Source organism: Mesoplodon densirostris, chromosome 7 (genome assembly GCF_025265405.1).
Source record: "Mesoplodon densirostris isolate mMesDen1 chromosome 7, mMesDen1 primary haplotype, whole genome shotgun sequence".
Taxonomy (NCBI): Eukaryota; Metazoa; Chordata; class Mammalia; order Artiodactyla; family Ziphiidae; genus Mesoplodon; species Mesoplodon densirostris.
The window spans coordinates 75,339,284-75,353,641 of NC_082667.1; the positions used below are offsets into that span (position 1 = coordinate 75,339,284).

The 14,358-nt window shown below is 35.9% G+C and overlaps 1 protein-coding gene across 1 annotated transcript in view; it reads left to right on the forward strand.

Annotated features, from left to right (window-relative positions):
• The window catches only part of PRMT3 (protein arginine methyltransferase 3), a 153,123-nt gene that overhangs the window by 12,226 nt on the left and 126,539 nt on the right, over positions 1-14,358 (forward strand). The window contains exons 7-8 of the mRNA XM_060105019.1: positions 1,344-1,488; positions 6,251-6,316. Coding sequence (XP_059961002.1) covers positions 1,344-1,488; positions 6,251-6,316 — 211 coding nt within the window. The remainder of the gene's footprint in view (positions 1-1,343; positions 1,489-6,250; positions 6,317-14,358) is intronic.

A 14,358-nucleotide genomic window follows, 5' to 3' on the forward strand; every position in this document is an offset into this window, starting at 1 on the left:
TAATTTATCAATCTTATAGAAAATTAATTGTTTAGATCCCCAAAATAATATAATTCATAAAAAGGTAGAATATGGTAAAATATTTCATATACTGGAAAGCATAGTGTAGATATTTAATTTCAGTAATATTAAAGATATGCAGTATTTTTTATACATTGTGGAGATAGTTGATTAACATAAAATTCTGTAGTTTTATCTGTCCTCTTATATTTCTTTATAATTACTTTTGTACTAATGATAATTGTTCTGGGGAGTGTTTTCCTCTTGAGTGCTTTTTGTTCCTTGATATTGCCTTCCTTTGAATTACCTTATTTCTAATAGATTTCTCCATTTTACTTTTCCTCTCCTGGACTTTTTAAAGTGTAGGGATTAATATTTTTTAGGTTTGGGGAAAATACAGGGTTGAAATTTTTGTGTTTAAAGAATCAAAATATAATTATGATGAAGTATGTAATCAGAAAACCAGCTACATAGGATGGTTTTCTCTAGTGAGTAAATTAACATTCTGCTGGCTTTGTACTTGTCAGAATTTAATGTGCATACGAATCACCTGGGTATCTCGTTAAACTAGATTCTGATTCAGGAGGCCTGAAATAGGTAGTGTCTGAGATTCTGCATTACTACCAAGTGTATATACCTCTAGCTTAACCTATTAGATTTGTAAGTTGGTTGCTATTGCCCGATTACCCATTTGATGGTTTGCCGGAATGTCCAGCAGGAAAAATGGTATAGCTGATTGTAGTTTCCCTTTTTCTGAGATTTTATGCTGGGTAATCTAGTAACCAACAACTCTATTATGTGCCTCTTTACACTTCTCTCCCATATATACCTCATATATTCTTGATGTGTTGTGATCAGAGAAGGAACTGAGTTTTAGAGCCTGAGCGGATGGTGTTGATGTGTGTAAATAATTCCCAATTTGGGTCTGCTTTCTGCCTATATAACCCTTCCATGAGATACTATGGTTTTAAAGAATATTCATAGCATTGGAATATGCTATATTGATTCAGCTGCTAAAGTAAGATTTTGGAACAGTAGAAATAATAAAGTTGAATAAAGTCATAGTGTGCTTATTTTGTTCACTTGAAAGATAAAACAGCCAGAGCCTGCAGTTGGCAGTGCTTTTGTGATTTGTAGAAGGAATGCTTCCAGCTGGGTTTGAATATGCCATTGCTTAAGATCCAGCAGGGGGAGCTTTCCGTTGCTTAAGATAGAATGTGATTTAGAAGGCTCATCACACCCCGCACTCCCCTCCTCCCACTCCCCCTTCCTCTGCCTCTAGCCTTTCCTTTTTTCATGGTCCAGTAAACTTGTCTCAAGGGTGTATTTCAAATTGATTGCAGACAATTTGCTCAGGATTTTGTGATGAACGCAGATGTCAGAACCTGCTCGTCATCTACAACTGCCATTGCAGACCTCCAGGAGGATGAGGATGGTGTTTATTTCAGCTCATACGGGCATTATGGGATACATGAAGAAATGCTAAAGGTTAGAAAAGAGCACAAATGTACCAAATCCATACTAAAGGAAAAATAGAGTAAAAAAGGTTCTTAATACATATGGGAGAACTGCTTTTTTGGTTTTTGGTTTTTTTGAGAACTGCTTTTTAAATCTTTTTGGTGCTTGATAGCTCATCTTGGGTTGAAAAGATTATAGAAGCATCAGAGACACTGTAAATTCTGTTTAAGATCATTATTAATCTTTATTATGAGATTACCTCTTGCTGGGAAATAGAACATTGGAAAAATTGCTGGCGATTTTAGTCTTCTCAAGAGCAACTTTTAAATAGGAAGAAAAATACGTTTGCCTTTTCATGTGTGAAGGAAATGATTAATTTTAGTGTTTTAATTAGCAGTACTGACTTTAGTTTGGGTGAATAATAATTCTTTCGTACGAAGTTAATTATAAATAATTCTCACAGTTGTTATGGCATTACTTTTTTACATTTGAAATCATTGCTATATAGAAGAATTTCCTAAATCAGATACTTGAATTTGGTTGGTTTTAATTTTTATAATGATAATGTCCATATAAACTATAAGTAGATTTCTAGGTATACCTGGTATATTATGTACATTTTATCATGTATTATATTATAGATTATAAAATAGCAAAATGGTTTTTAATTCAGTAAAACTGAAAATATCTAACTAGAGTGAAATAAATGTTGGAGTGTAAAAATTACTGAAAACTTTAATGTTTATCTCTGTGAATTTTAGATGCCACTACTTTTTTTTTTCTTAAAAACCAACAAACGAAAAATTCCTTTCTGAATCCTTCCTCAAAAGATTGGTTTATTTTACGGATGCCCCAAGACTGTGTTCCTTGAAACATGCCCATTTAAAATAACCAGGGGTAGTTAATATGTATATATTTTGTTGAGTCAGTTTTGCAGGATCACAGAGTGCAGGTTTGCTGATTAATAGTAATTGTAATTACTTGGGGTCTTTTAAAGCAATGTCATGTCATTTCTTTGCTAATGACTTGTCACAGTTGGTTGTGCTTTTTGTTGTCACATGGGTAGTTGCATAGCATTACAAATAACAGTTATCTTATAACTGTTGCTAAGTAATAAATTAAGTCCAGAGTGAATTTGTTTAAAAGAAATTGACATACTCCATTTTCTCTGTTCAAATTAATTTTATTTTGTCTAGAATATTTCCTTTAAAGGAGTTAATCTAAGCCCATGTTTGCCGTTTTAAATCACCCCATCAATTTAAATGCCATGAAACTTTAATGCTTTTGATATGGAAATTGTACTGGGTTTTTCAGACAGATAAGGTTACTGAGACTCCTAGAAGATAGTACATCTGAGTGCTCTCAGTACAGTCATCAGGGAAATCCAGTTTGGACTTAATTCCAGATCTCTGTCCTGGACCCTTGTAGCTCTGTATCAACAGCTAGAGGATGTTTACACCTGATGGAATATTTTAAGTTCTTTTGATTTACATATATATTTAAGAAGTTCCAGCTGGAAGTTTCCGGTGCTGTGTTTTCACTTTTAGAGAATCACTTAAGACTCCTTATTAATATAATTTTCCATGCCTTAATTCCCCTTTGCTGTTATACAATGTAACCACCTTCTCCTTGGAGATAACTTGATTAAGTCTTCATAGGAAATATGGATATATTTCATTCGAAAAGAGCTATTTGTCCATTTTATGTTTTGTTAAGTTACATACTGTGGATGAATATGAAATGTGCCTTATATCAAGCAGTATTTCTTCTGTTTCTTATCAAAACAATTCTTCGCACACATATGTTGTTCAAGGTTGTGCTACTACTGGAGTCTCACCTGATCTTTATAAATAAATTAAAACTGAGAAGCCATGCATACAGGACTTATTTTTATGCTTGGAATTGGCCTTGCTTTTATAAGAATATTATTTGGAGTTTTTGTTACTTACTAGTCACAGGTATTTTAATGACACTTTTTTGGCATATGTTGTGATTATAATTATAAATAAAGACAGTTTGTAATCTTATTTTCCAGAGTCAAGGTGGAGATAACTTTTTTGAATTCCAGAGATAACGGGATAGTAGTGGACATAAACTTTCAAAATCCTTTGCCACTTTATCTTTCTGAAGAAGAGTCATTGTTGCTGATGTTATAAATCGGAGATGCATCACTCTCTCTCCTTTTTTTTCCCCCCAAGTAAAACATTGTTCATCCTGGTGAACATTTATCACAGATTATAGTACCATTAATTTTTCGTTACTGCATTTTCCTCATTGTATCTGCAGCTGACTCTTGCATTCTGTCCACCTTCATGAGCCTATACCTTTAAAACATACTGTTACTTATATAGGTAAAATTTATAATACATAACTTTTCTGTTGTCTTTAGTCTTATACTTAAATATTTTTAATATTTGTAGGAATTATTCCATTACACTGTACTAGCCTTAAAAGATTGTCTTCCTTCTTAATATTGGACCTCTAATTTTATTCTTCTTTTGTGCTTCTTAGTTTTACTAGGTTAGTGCAAAAGATAACTTTATTTCTGTTTATTACCTTATTTTATACTGAAGAGTTAGTCTTTTGTTAGAATAAATTTTTAGGAATGGTTTGAGGGCTAGTCTTTGATTTGCTTGGATTTTCATGTTTAGTGAATTTTCCTCTCAAAAACTCATTTATTAAATTGAAGCTCTGCTATGTCCACGGCACTGTGTTTAGTAGACTTTGAATTTCATGGCACCAGGGTGAGCATATGAGCGAAAGCAGATGGATGTGTAGGAAGAGACTGGATGAAGGATTGTAGTTGATCTGAGCAGCAGTGCATGGATTTAGGACAGGAGTTGGGATGCTAGTGATTAAGTTAGAGCAGCGGCGAGGCACTGTGATTGGTGAGAGCTTTCTGAGTGACTGCCTTCTTGACGGATGTTCACCCTTCGTAGGTTTTGTTGTGTCAGCAAAAATCACTGGTTACAGTGTAAGAAGAGTATAAAAATGGTAGAAATGTATGAAATGGTATGTTTTTTTTAAAAAAGACAGTTTTAAAATTAATACTATGTTTAAATTCATTTAAAACATTAAATTCTCATAGTAATTCTTTAAAAAATTTTTTTTTTATTTTTGGCTGCGTTGGATCTTCGTTGCTGCACAGGAGTTTTCTGTAGTTGCGGCGAGCAGGGGTTACTTTTCCTTGCGGTGCATGGGCTTCTCATTGCCGTGGCTTCTCTTCTGGCAGAGCACGGGCTCTAGGCTCGCAGCTTCAGTAGTTGTGGCACGTGGGCTCCAGTAGTTGTGGCTCCTGGACTCTAGAGCGTAGGCTCAGTAGTTGTGGCACACGGGCTTAGTTGCTCTGTGGCATGTGGGATCTTCCCAGACCGGGGCTCGAACCCGTGTCCCCTGCATTGGCAGGCAGATTCTTAACCACTGTGCCACCAGGGAAACCCCATAGTAATTCTTAAAATACATTGAGGGAAAGATTTCAATTTTTAAAACTGTGATTTAAAATTTTGTTTGTAAAGCAATTAGAAATAATTCCATCAGAAAACATGGAATTAATTATGGAATTTCCCTTTTTTAGATCCAGCAATTAAGTAAAACAGCTTGCCTTTTAATTTAAGCCCTTCTTTGTACGTTTTTTTTAGATCCCAGTATTGGCATGAAAATTTTTTTTGGAGGGTATGGACTGTGTAAAGTCTTATGTTGTAGTATTTAGTGTAACTACTTTTTTTTTCTTTTTTCTTAACCTAGTGTGAAACCAAAAACTAGAATTCCCAGTCTGAGATATTTTTTATCATACTCATTTTACTCACTTGGCAGCAGAGCCCCTTACTGCTGAATTTGCTGTCAGCGTGTGTCTCAGCTGAGGTGATTTAAAAGGGAATCAGCTCTGTTCATGCACCAACATAAATGTTAACATTCAGTGCCTGCCTTGGTCACAGGTCATGTGAGACTCCAGAGTGGAGAAGTCTTGCAATATGGTCTGCGGGGCTCAAGCGATTGACTTTTAGGCTTATAGGCTTTTTTTTTTTTTTTTTTTTTTTTTGCGGTACGCGGGCCTCTCATTGTTGTGGCCACTCCCATTGCGGAGCACAGGCTCTGGATACGCAGGCTCAGCGGCCATGGCTCACGGGCCTAGCCGCTCCACAGCATGTGGGATCTTCCCGGACCGGGGCATGAACCCGTGTCCCCTGCATTGGCAGGCGGACTCTCAACCGCTGCGCCACCAGGGAAGCCCTAGGCTTATAGGCTTTTAAGCATCATTTCCTACTACAGACATTTCTAGAAACAAAACAGGATTATAAATCAGATAGGTGCTGATCAATGACTTTCTTAGGAAACTATACTCAGTTGACCTTCATTTTTCATATGTAACTGTAACTTTTACATCTACCTAGTTTGGTTTTTTCCTCCCATATTTTAACATAGTTCTACCACAGGGAATCAGGCTCTAGATTCCAGGCCCTATTTAAAGGAGTAAAACATCATGTTCATCTTCTACTAGCATTAATTATCACTTGAAGTTTTATAATGCATGTCAAGATGAGAATATGTACATTTTTAAGAACTTAGGTCTTATTTGACTTTCAGTGTTGTTCTTAAACATTTTCTTTGTGTGTTGTTACTATTTCCATTCTTTATTATTTTCTTTTAGGAAAAAAAGATTAGGCTTGGTTTTCCAGGCAAAATGTAGCTATGGAAACTAGAAGTGTGTGATAAATTAGCAAATATTTTCCTTAAATATTTTTATTTGTTCAGACTATCCTGTAAACACAATGTCTTCCTCTCTCTACCCTAGGACAAAGTACGAACAGAAAGTTACCGAGATTTTATATACCAAAATCCACATATCTTCAAAGATAAGGTGAGTAGCATAGACTACAGAATTGTACATTTCATGTGGATCTTGGGCAGCAGAAATCCTGTCTTAGGTCATCATTGTGATAGCAGTTGATTTCATATACACTGGCTTTATTTCGTGGAAGACTTCTATGATGCTGCTCTGTGGTGCAGTATACTGATAACAGAAATGCTGATTGGTGCTGTCATTCAATATACTCTTTTTTTTTTAATTGAAATTTATTAATTACAGTGACATAGCTTAGTTAAACTTTGCTTATCCAGATAATTTTGCTTAAACCATATTTTTGATTTACTGTGATTCCTATTCATTTCAAATGTATAAGCTCTATATCAAAGCACTGTTAATTATTATTTTAGTTTGTGTTAATTAGTTACAAATTAATAATTTTAAGAAGTTATTATTGGTAGGTAGGGTCAAATATTGTAAGGTAGAATTTATTTTATGTGCTTTCTTTTAAGACCTCATTTATTTACCCCTTTATGAGTTACTTTATTTTTAAAATTTTTTTATTTTTTATTCTTGGCTGTGTTGGGTCTTCGTTGCTGCACGTGGGCTCTCTCTAGTTGCGGTGAGCGGGGTCTACTCTTTGTTCCGGTGTGCGGGCTTCTCATTGCAGTGGCTTCTCCTGTTGCGGAGCACAGGCTCTAGGCATGTGGGCTACAGTAATTGTGGCCCGTGGGCTCAGTAGTTGTGGCTTGCAGGCTCTAGAGCACAGGCTCAGTAGTGGTGCACGGGCTTAGTTGCTCCACAGCATGTATGATCTTCCCGGACCAGGGCTCAAACCCGTGTCCCCTGCATAGGCAGGAGGATTCTTAACCACTGCACCACCAGGGAAGCCCTGAGTTACTTTAAATTTTACAGTTAGTGTTAATACTGCTTCAGGTTATTTCAAAGGTGATCTTTCACTTTGTATATGGGTGGGTGTGTTAAAAATGTGTCATTTGTTTTTCCTCCCTTGTGAATTTTTCCATTTTTCTTCTTCACTTTCTCCTTCCGTCCCTATCTACATTGGCATGGCTATCTAAAAGTTCAGGTTTTCTGTTTTTGTTCCTCCTCATTGGAAATTAGTCCGCTAATTTAGTCAAATATATTATCGTCTCTGCCACTTACATACTTTTGCTTGGGAATTTTTCCCCAGTCTTTCTACTTCAAGAACATGTATATTGGTAACATCAGGTTTTTATAATTCCGTTTCACCTCCATTTAAAAGATACTTCTATCAGGTTATTTCATGAGCTTTATGTGATGTTGCAGCAGTGATTAACAACCTTTATATGTTGAAAAGCTCTCTTCCTGATTTTTATGTTGTTTGGAATATCATGTAGATTGGCTTTTCATTTTCCATACCTGCTTCCTAAGAGCGGTGTTTCACTTGTGATCTAGACAAGTTGGACCTGTGAAATTTATATGGTGCTCTGATATCTTTTGGCCAAAGCATTACCTATGAGGTAATGATGGTATCTGTTTCTTTGTTTTTGCTAATTCCCCTATAGACAAATGATTATTTTATTTTTAAAGTATTAGTTTTTATCAGTTCTTTATACTTGGCTTTTTTGTATGCTTTTTATATGTTTTTGCAGCAGAGACTGAGAATTTTTTTTATAGTTTTTATGTTTGCACCCAAGTGCTGGAACAATTTATTTAATATTTGTCTAAAAAACCACATTGTTTCTAGTAAAGCAAATATGTTGCTATTAAAAATGTTGCCTTGGGGCCTCCCTGGTGGCGCAAGTGGTTGAGAGTCCGCCTGCCGATGCAGGGGATATGGGTTCGTGCCCCGGTCTGGGAGGATCCCATATGCCACGGAGCGGCTGGGCCCGTGAGCCATGGCCGCTGAGCCTGCGCGTCCGGAGCCTGCGCGTCCGGAGCCTGTGCTCCGCAACGGGGGAGGCCACAACAGTGAGAGGCCCACATACCGCAAAAAAAAAAAAAAAAAAAAAAATGTTGCCTTATATTTACAGTTTGATTTTGCCTAGATTTTTATTTTATTTTTTCCTTAATATGTTGCATAGAAATTAACCATGTTCTAGTCTGAGAATCACTAGTCCTGCCTGGCTTCTTAGGAACCATCTACATAATAATTTTAGACAGTGGTGAATCTCTGTAGGCTTCACTTGTAAAATGACTTTTTATGTATAGCTGATTCACTTTGTTATAAAGCAGAAACTACCACACCATGGTAAAGCAATTATACTCCAATAAAGATGCTAAAAAAATTAAAAAAAATTTTAAATAAAAATAAAATGATTTTTTAAACCTTTTAAAACCTTTCTGGTTCTAAAATTTTATGATTTTTGTTTTTATAAAAGCACTATCATTTTCTTTCTTTGAGCCGTCTTTTTAAAAATACTTTTTGATATGAATGCCATAAGAATTCGTTAAGTAGAAGTAGTTAGAAGTTTCTTTTTCAATATGCTCTGAATAGACTTTTGTGTTATATTACATAAGAAAATACTGAAAAGGCACAGTATTATAAGATTAATCATTGGGAAACTAAGTAATTATGAATATTTCTATGTATATGAAGCACATCTTACTGGGTTCATAGACCTATACACAGTCCCTTTCTGCTTTTAATTTTTTATTTGTAACAGTCTTATAGAAATATTGTATATATTATATTATACATTTTTGGACAGAATACGTGACCATGGAACACATAGAATGTTTGATTATTTTGTGTTCCACTTACTGCTTTTACTGAAGAGATTAAATCTGCCCAAGTCAGAAAGGGGCTTACTAATAAACTGGGAGTATTTTTCCTTAGTACTTTGCCTAAGATGCTTTCATTTAATTTATCAATGTGTAATTAATTTTGCTTGGCATTTATGTTTTCTCAAAAGTATACTGTGATGTAAAATATATGTGTGTCAATTTCTAACTCTTTGAAGTATATTCAGGATATAATTTTCTATAATTAACAATATTAAATAATCTAGAGCTTTCATATTTTTAAATGATTTGGGATACTTTATATTATATTATGACTACAGATTTAAAAAATATATGACACATATTTAAATAGCACTTGATAATTTATAGAATACTTTCAAGCATGTTGTCTTATTGTTGCTATACAATATACCGATATGGTGTATTCATAGCAGGTTTGTATTCATCTCTATTTTTCACAGGAGGAAATTTGAAACCAGTAGGTTAATTGACTTTCCCTAAAACAGGCAGCTAAAAAAAAAGCAAACAAACGAGGGTTTTAGTCCTAGTCTAGTGCCCTTAACCCTGTGCCACTACACTTTGAACACTGTTATGTTAAAATAGAATGAGTAATTAGGGTGGGATTCATTAGTCATATTTTAATTAACACTATTTTTCATATATAGGTCATATAAGTTCTGTGTGCCACGACAGAACGCGTTCATGAAATTATTTAAATATAGTTCTTTTAAAAAATGTATGAAATAACATGTTTTCTTAAGTTTTATTACCATTGTTTTTGTTTGCTTTTATCTCCATTAGGTAGACAAATTTCAATCACAGCACTAGCTTCTGTATATTATTTAGTGAATGGTAGAGATTTATTTTTCAAAAAGGTGCTTATAATTTAAAATGTCTTCCTTCCTTCCTTCCTTTCTCCCTCCATCCCTCCCTTCCTACTTCCTTTCCTTCATTCCTTTCTGAATATTGTTTTAATTCACAAAGCTCCTGTGGAGGCCATATGGTTTCTCAGATTTAATTTAACTTTGGGTGGCATAATTGTGTTATCACTCACTCATAATTAATTTCTATTTGTAGTTCATTGAAGAAATTCACAGTTAGGTGCCTTTTTTATGCTTTTGATTATTATCTAAGTTAAAATTGATTCACTCTTTTTCCTTTTTTTTTTTTTTTTTTAGAAACAGTGAATCACATTCCTTCATCATTTTACAAAATAATGTTAGTGTATTCTGTTTTCATTTCTGCCTCTTTCTTTGATTCTACCAGGTTTTAGTTTATTTGCCCAACTACCTAAATCTGAGCTAGATGTAATAAATAATTAGTATATAATTAAAAATATAATTTAAATATAGGCTTTTTTTTTTTTTTTTTTTTTTTTGCTGTATGCGGGCCTCTCACTGCTGTGGCCTCTCCCGTTGTGGAGCACAAGCTCCGAACGCACAGGCTCAGCGGCCATGGCTCACGGGCCCAGCTGCTCTGTGGCATGTGGGATCTTCCCAGATTGGGGCATGAACCCATGTCCCCTGCATCGGCAGGCGAACTCTCAACCACTGCGCCACCAGGGAAGCCCTAAATATAGGCTTTTAAAAGCAGATTGACCTATGTATGTTTGAGTGCTACCTTTACAAATTACCAGCTCTATGATTCTGGATCTGTTACTTTCCTTGTCTGAAGCTCTCCTTCCTTCAGAAAAGGTTAAAGAAGAATTTTATATATATATATGCATATGTATATAAATTATATATGTGTGTGTATGTATAGTCTTAAAAAAGAACACACACTCTAATTGGAGTAAATGATACATATCCTTCTGTACTTAGCTTTTGTAGCTCAGCAATTTCTCTAAGATAATCCCTTACTAACATTATTTTAATGGCTCAAAAACCCAATGTAAAATTGTCCATAAATTGTTTTAATTTATATTAGAAATAATGCTGCATGTAAAAATATAAACTATTAAAAATCTTTTTATGACTATGAGAGTAGAATAATAAGATAAATTCCTAACAGTGGCCACCCTAGGTCAGAAAGGTTCTACCCAGGATGGTTTTAGTGCTGCCAACTTGTCTTTCCAGAAACAGTGTGTGGGTGTTGATATTCCCAAACACCATTGCCAAAGCACTGTGCTATCAAACTTCTAAATTCCACACTGATCTTTTATTTTTAATTTTTTAATTTTGCAAATATCTTACTTCAATGAAAGTTCTTGGGAAGTTATCACTTACTATTGTGTTATATATTTTTATATTTTATGCCACATAATATTTCAAACTGATATGCTATAACCATACTATAAATATATATGCTCTGTGTTGTAGTATTTTCTTGATGTTGTGGTTAATATATTTTATTTGTAACTTAAAAAAAATAGTTTTGTTTGCAGTGATGTTGTATAGATTGCATCTTACAATTTTAAACTTTCTTGTGTGTGAAGTGGTTATGTTACAATGTGCTGACTCACCCAGATAGGCCGCATGTGCAGGAACAGTCACATTCTCCCTGTGGAGCCATCTGGGCCTCGTCCTTCTTAGAGCAGTAGCCTTTTGGCAACCTTATTTCTTCAATAGAAATTAGACTGTTTAGTTTCTGTCTCTTCTGGAGTCAGTTTTGGTGTATTATATTTTCAAGATATAATGGAACAGGGCTTCCCTGGTGGTGCAGTGGTTAAGAATCTGCTCGCCAGTGCAGGGGACACGGGTTTGAGCCCTGGTCCGGGAAGATCCCACATGCCGTGGAGCAACTAAGCCTATGCGCCACAATTACTGAGCCTGCACTCTAGAGCCCGCAAGCCACAACTACTGAGCCAGCGTGTCACAGCTACTGAAGCCTGCATGCCTAGAGCCTGTGCTCTGCAACAAAAGAAGCCACCGCAATGAGAAGCCTGCGCACCACAACAAAGAATGGCCCCCGCTCGCCGCAACTAGAGAAAGCCCACATGCAGCAATGAAGACCCAACGCAGCCAAAAATAAATAAATAAATTAATAAAAAAAAAAAAAAGATGTAATGGAACAGACTTCACTTATACTAGTAAACAATACAGAAGATAAAATGTGTTGGAACAGAACTAATATGCAGGACTTAGATGAAAAAGATATTTTAAAACCCCAAACTCCTGAAGAACATAACAGATGATTTAAACAAATTGAAAGTCATACCATGTTCCTGAATGGAAAACACAAAATAAAATGGTCTGTGTTCCATAAATTTATATTTTAGTGCAATCCCTATAAAAATGCTAAGACTTAAAAAAAACAATGAAACCATAGACAAGCTGATTTTCTTGTTCTTGTGGAAAAGTAAACATATAAAATTGTCCAGAAACACTGTGAAAACAATTGGCAGTGAGGGTGGACCAGCTTTACTAGATAGAAATTCTGCCAAGCTTCTATAATTAGAATAATTATTGGTATGTGATTGTATAGATTAATGGAGCAGAATAAAAATCTAGAAATAAACCAAAATATACACAGATCTCCAGAGGGATCCCTTCCTCTCCTCTGTCATGTGAGGACACAGCAAGAAGTCATGTCTGTGAACCACAAAGCAGGCCCTCACCAGAGTCAACCTGTGCCTTGATCTTAGACTTTCCAGCCTCCAGAACTGTGAGAAATAAATTTCTGTTGTTTACGAACCACTCAGTTTATGGTATTTTTGTTATAGCGTGCTGAATGAATTGAGACAGGGACCTTCAGCATTCACTAAAATTTCTGTGTGTTTTGGTCTGTCCCCATGACATAATCATCTCCCGCCCCAGCTTCTAATACTATCACATTGGGGGTTAGTATTTCATTGTGTGAATTTCGGGGGGATGCAAACATAGACTGTTTAATAACATGTTGGGACAATTGGTTAGCTTTCTGAACAGAAGTTGGAACCATACCTCTTAGTGAATACTATGATTAAAAAAACAAAACTGTAGTAATGAAACTATAAATGTACTAGAAGGAAGTGTGAATGAAATAGGAGAGAATATGGGCTAAGTCGGTCTAATTATGATCAAAATCCAGAAGCCATTAAAAGAAAAGATTAATGAGTTTGACTGTTAGTAAAGAATTTCTACATAGCAAAGATCAGTTTAAGCAGAATCAAAAGGCGAAAAATCATATGCTGAGAGAAAACATTGCAAGTCATATTACAAAGGTCTGATCTTAACTAACAAAGAACTCTTATTTGGGCCTCCCTGGTGGCGCAGTGGTTGAGAGTCCGCCTGCCGATGCAGGGGATACGGGTTCGTGCCCCGGTCTGGGAGGATCCCATATGCCGCGGAGCGGCTGGGCCCGTGAGCCATGGCCGCTGGGCCTGCGCATCCGGAGCCTGTGCTCCGCAACGGGAGAGGCCACAACAGTGAGAGGCCCACATAACGCAAAAAGGAAAAAAAAAAAAAAAAAAAAGAAAAGATTAATGAGTTTGACTGTTAGTAAAGAATTTCTACATAGCAAAGATCAGTTTAAGCAGAATCAAAAGGCGAAAAATCATATGCTGAGAGAAAACATTGCAAGTCATATTACAAAGGTCTGATCTTAACTAACAAAGAACTCTTATTTGGGCCTCCCTGGTGGCGCAAGTGGTTGAGAGTCCGCCTGCCGATGCAGGGGATACGGGTTCGTGCCCCGGTCTGGGAGGATCCCATATGCCGCGGAGCGGCTGGGCCTGTGAGCCATGGCCGCTGAGCCTGCGCGTCCGGAGCCTGCGCGTCCGGAGCCTGTGCTCCGCAACGGGGGAGGCCACAACAGTGAGAGGCCCGCATACCGCAAAAAAAAAAAAAAAAAAGAACTCTTATTTGATAAAATTTGATAAGAGAAATTTGGTAAGAGAAGGACTAACAACTTGGTGGAGAAATGGAGAAAGGATAAAGTAGATGGTTCACATAGAACTACAGATGTCTCTACAACATATGAAATATGTTGCAAAACCTCATGATAATGGAAATGCACGTTAAATCTAGACCAGTATATCATTATTTTGTACTTGCCATATTGGCAGAAGTCTGAAAGTTTGATTATATGGGCTAGTGTCACCTGTGAGGAAATTGGCCCTTACACATTGCTGATTTGAGTAGAATTGCCATATGGTGGGTAATTTATGTTTAGCAGAATTACAGATATGTATATTCTCTCTGACCCAGTGTTTTTATTTCTAGGAATAGATTTACTCCTTTGTACTTCTGTAGAGTTACTCATGTATGAATGGGATTAGGTATAATGTTATTTACAGCATTGATTGTCATGGTAAAATTTCAGGAACTATGTAAATGTCCATCAGTACAGAACTGGATCAGTAGATTATGGTACAACCGTGATACAGAATCCTATACAGCTATGTAAGAGAAAGAAGTTCTATAAACTGATATGGAAAGATCTCTAAATTA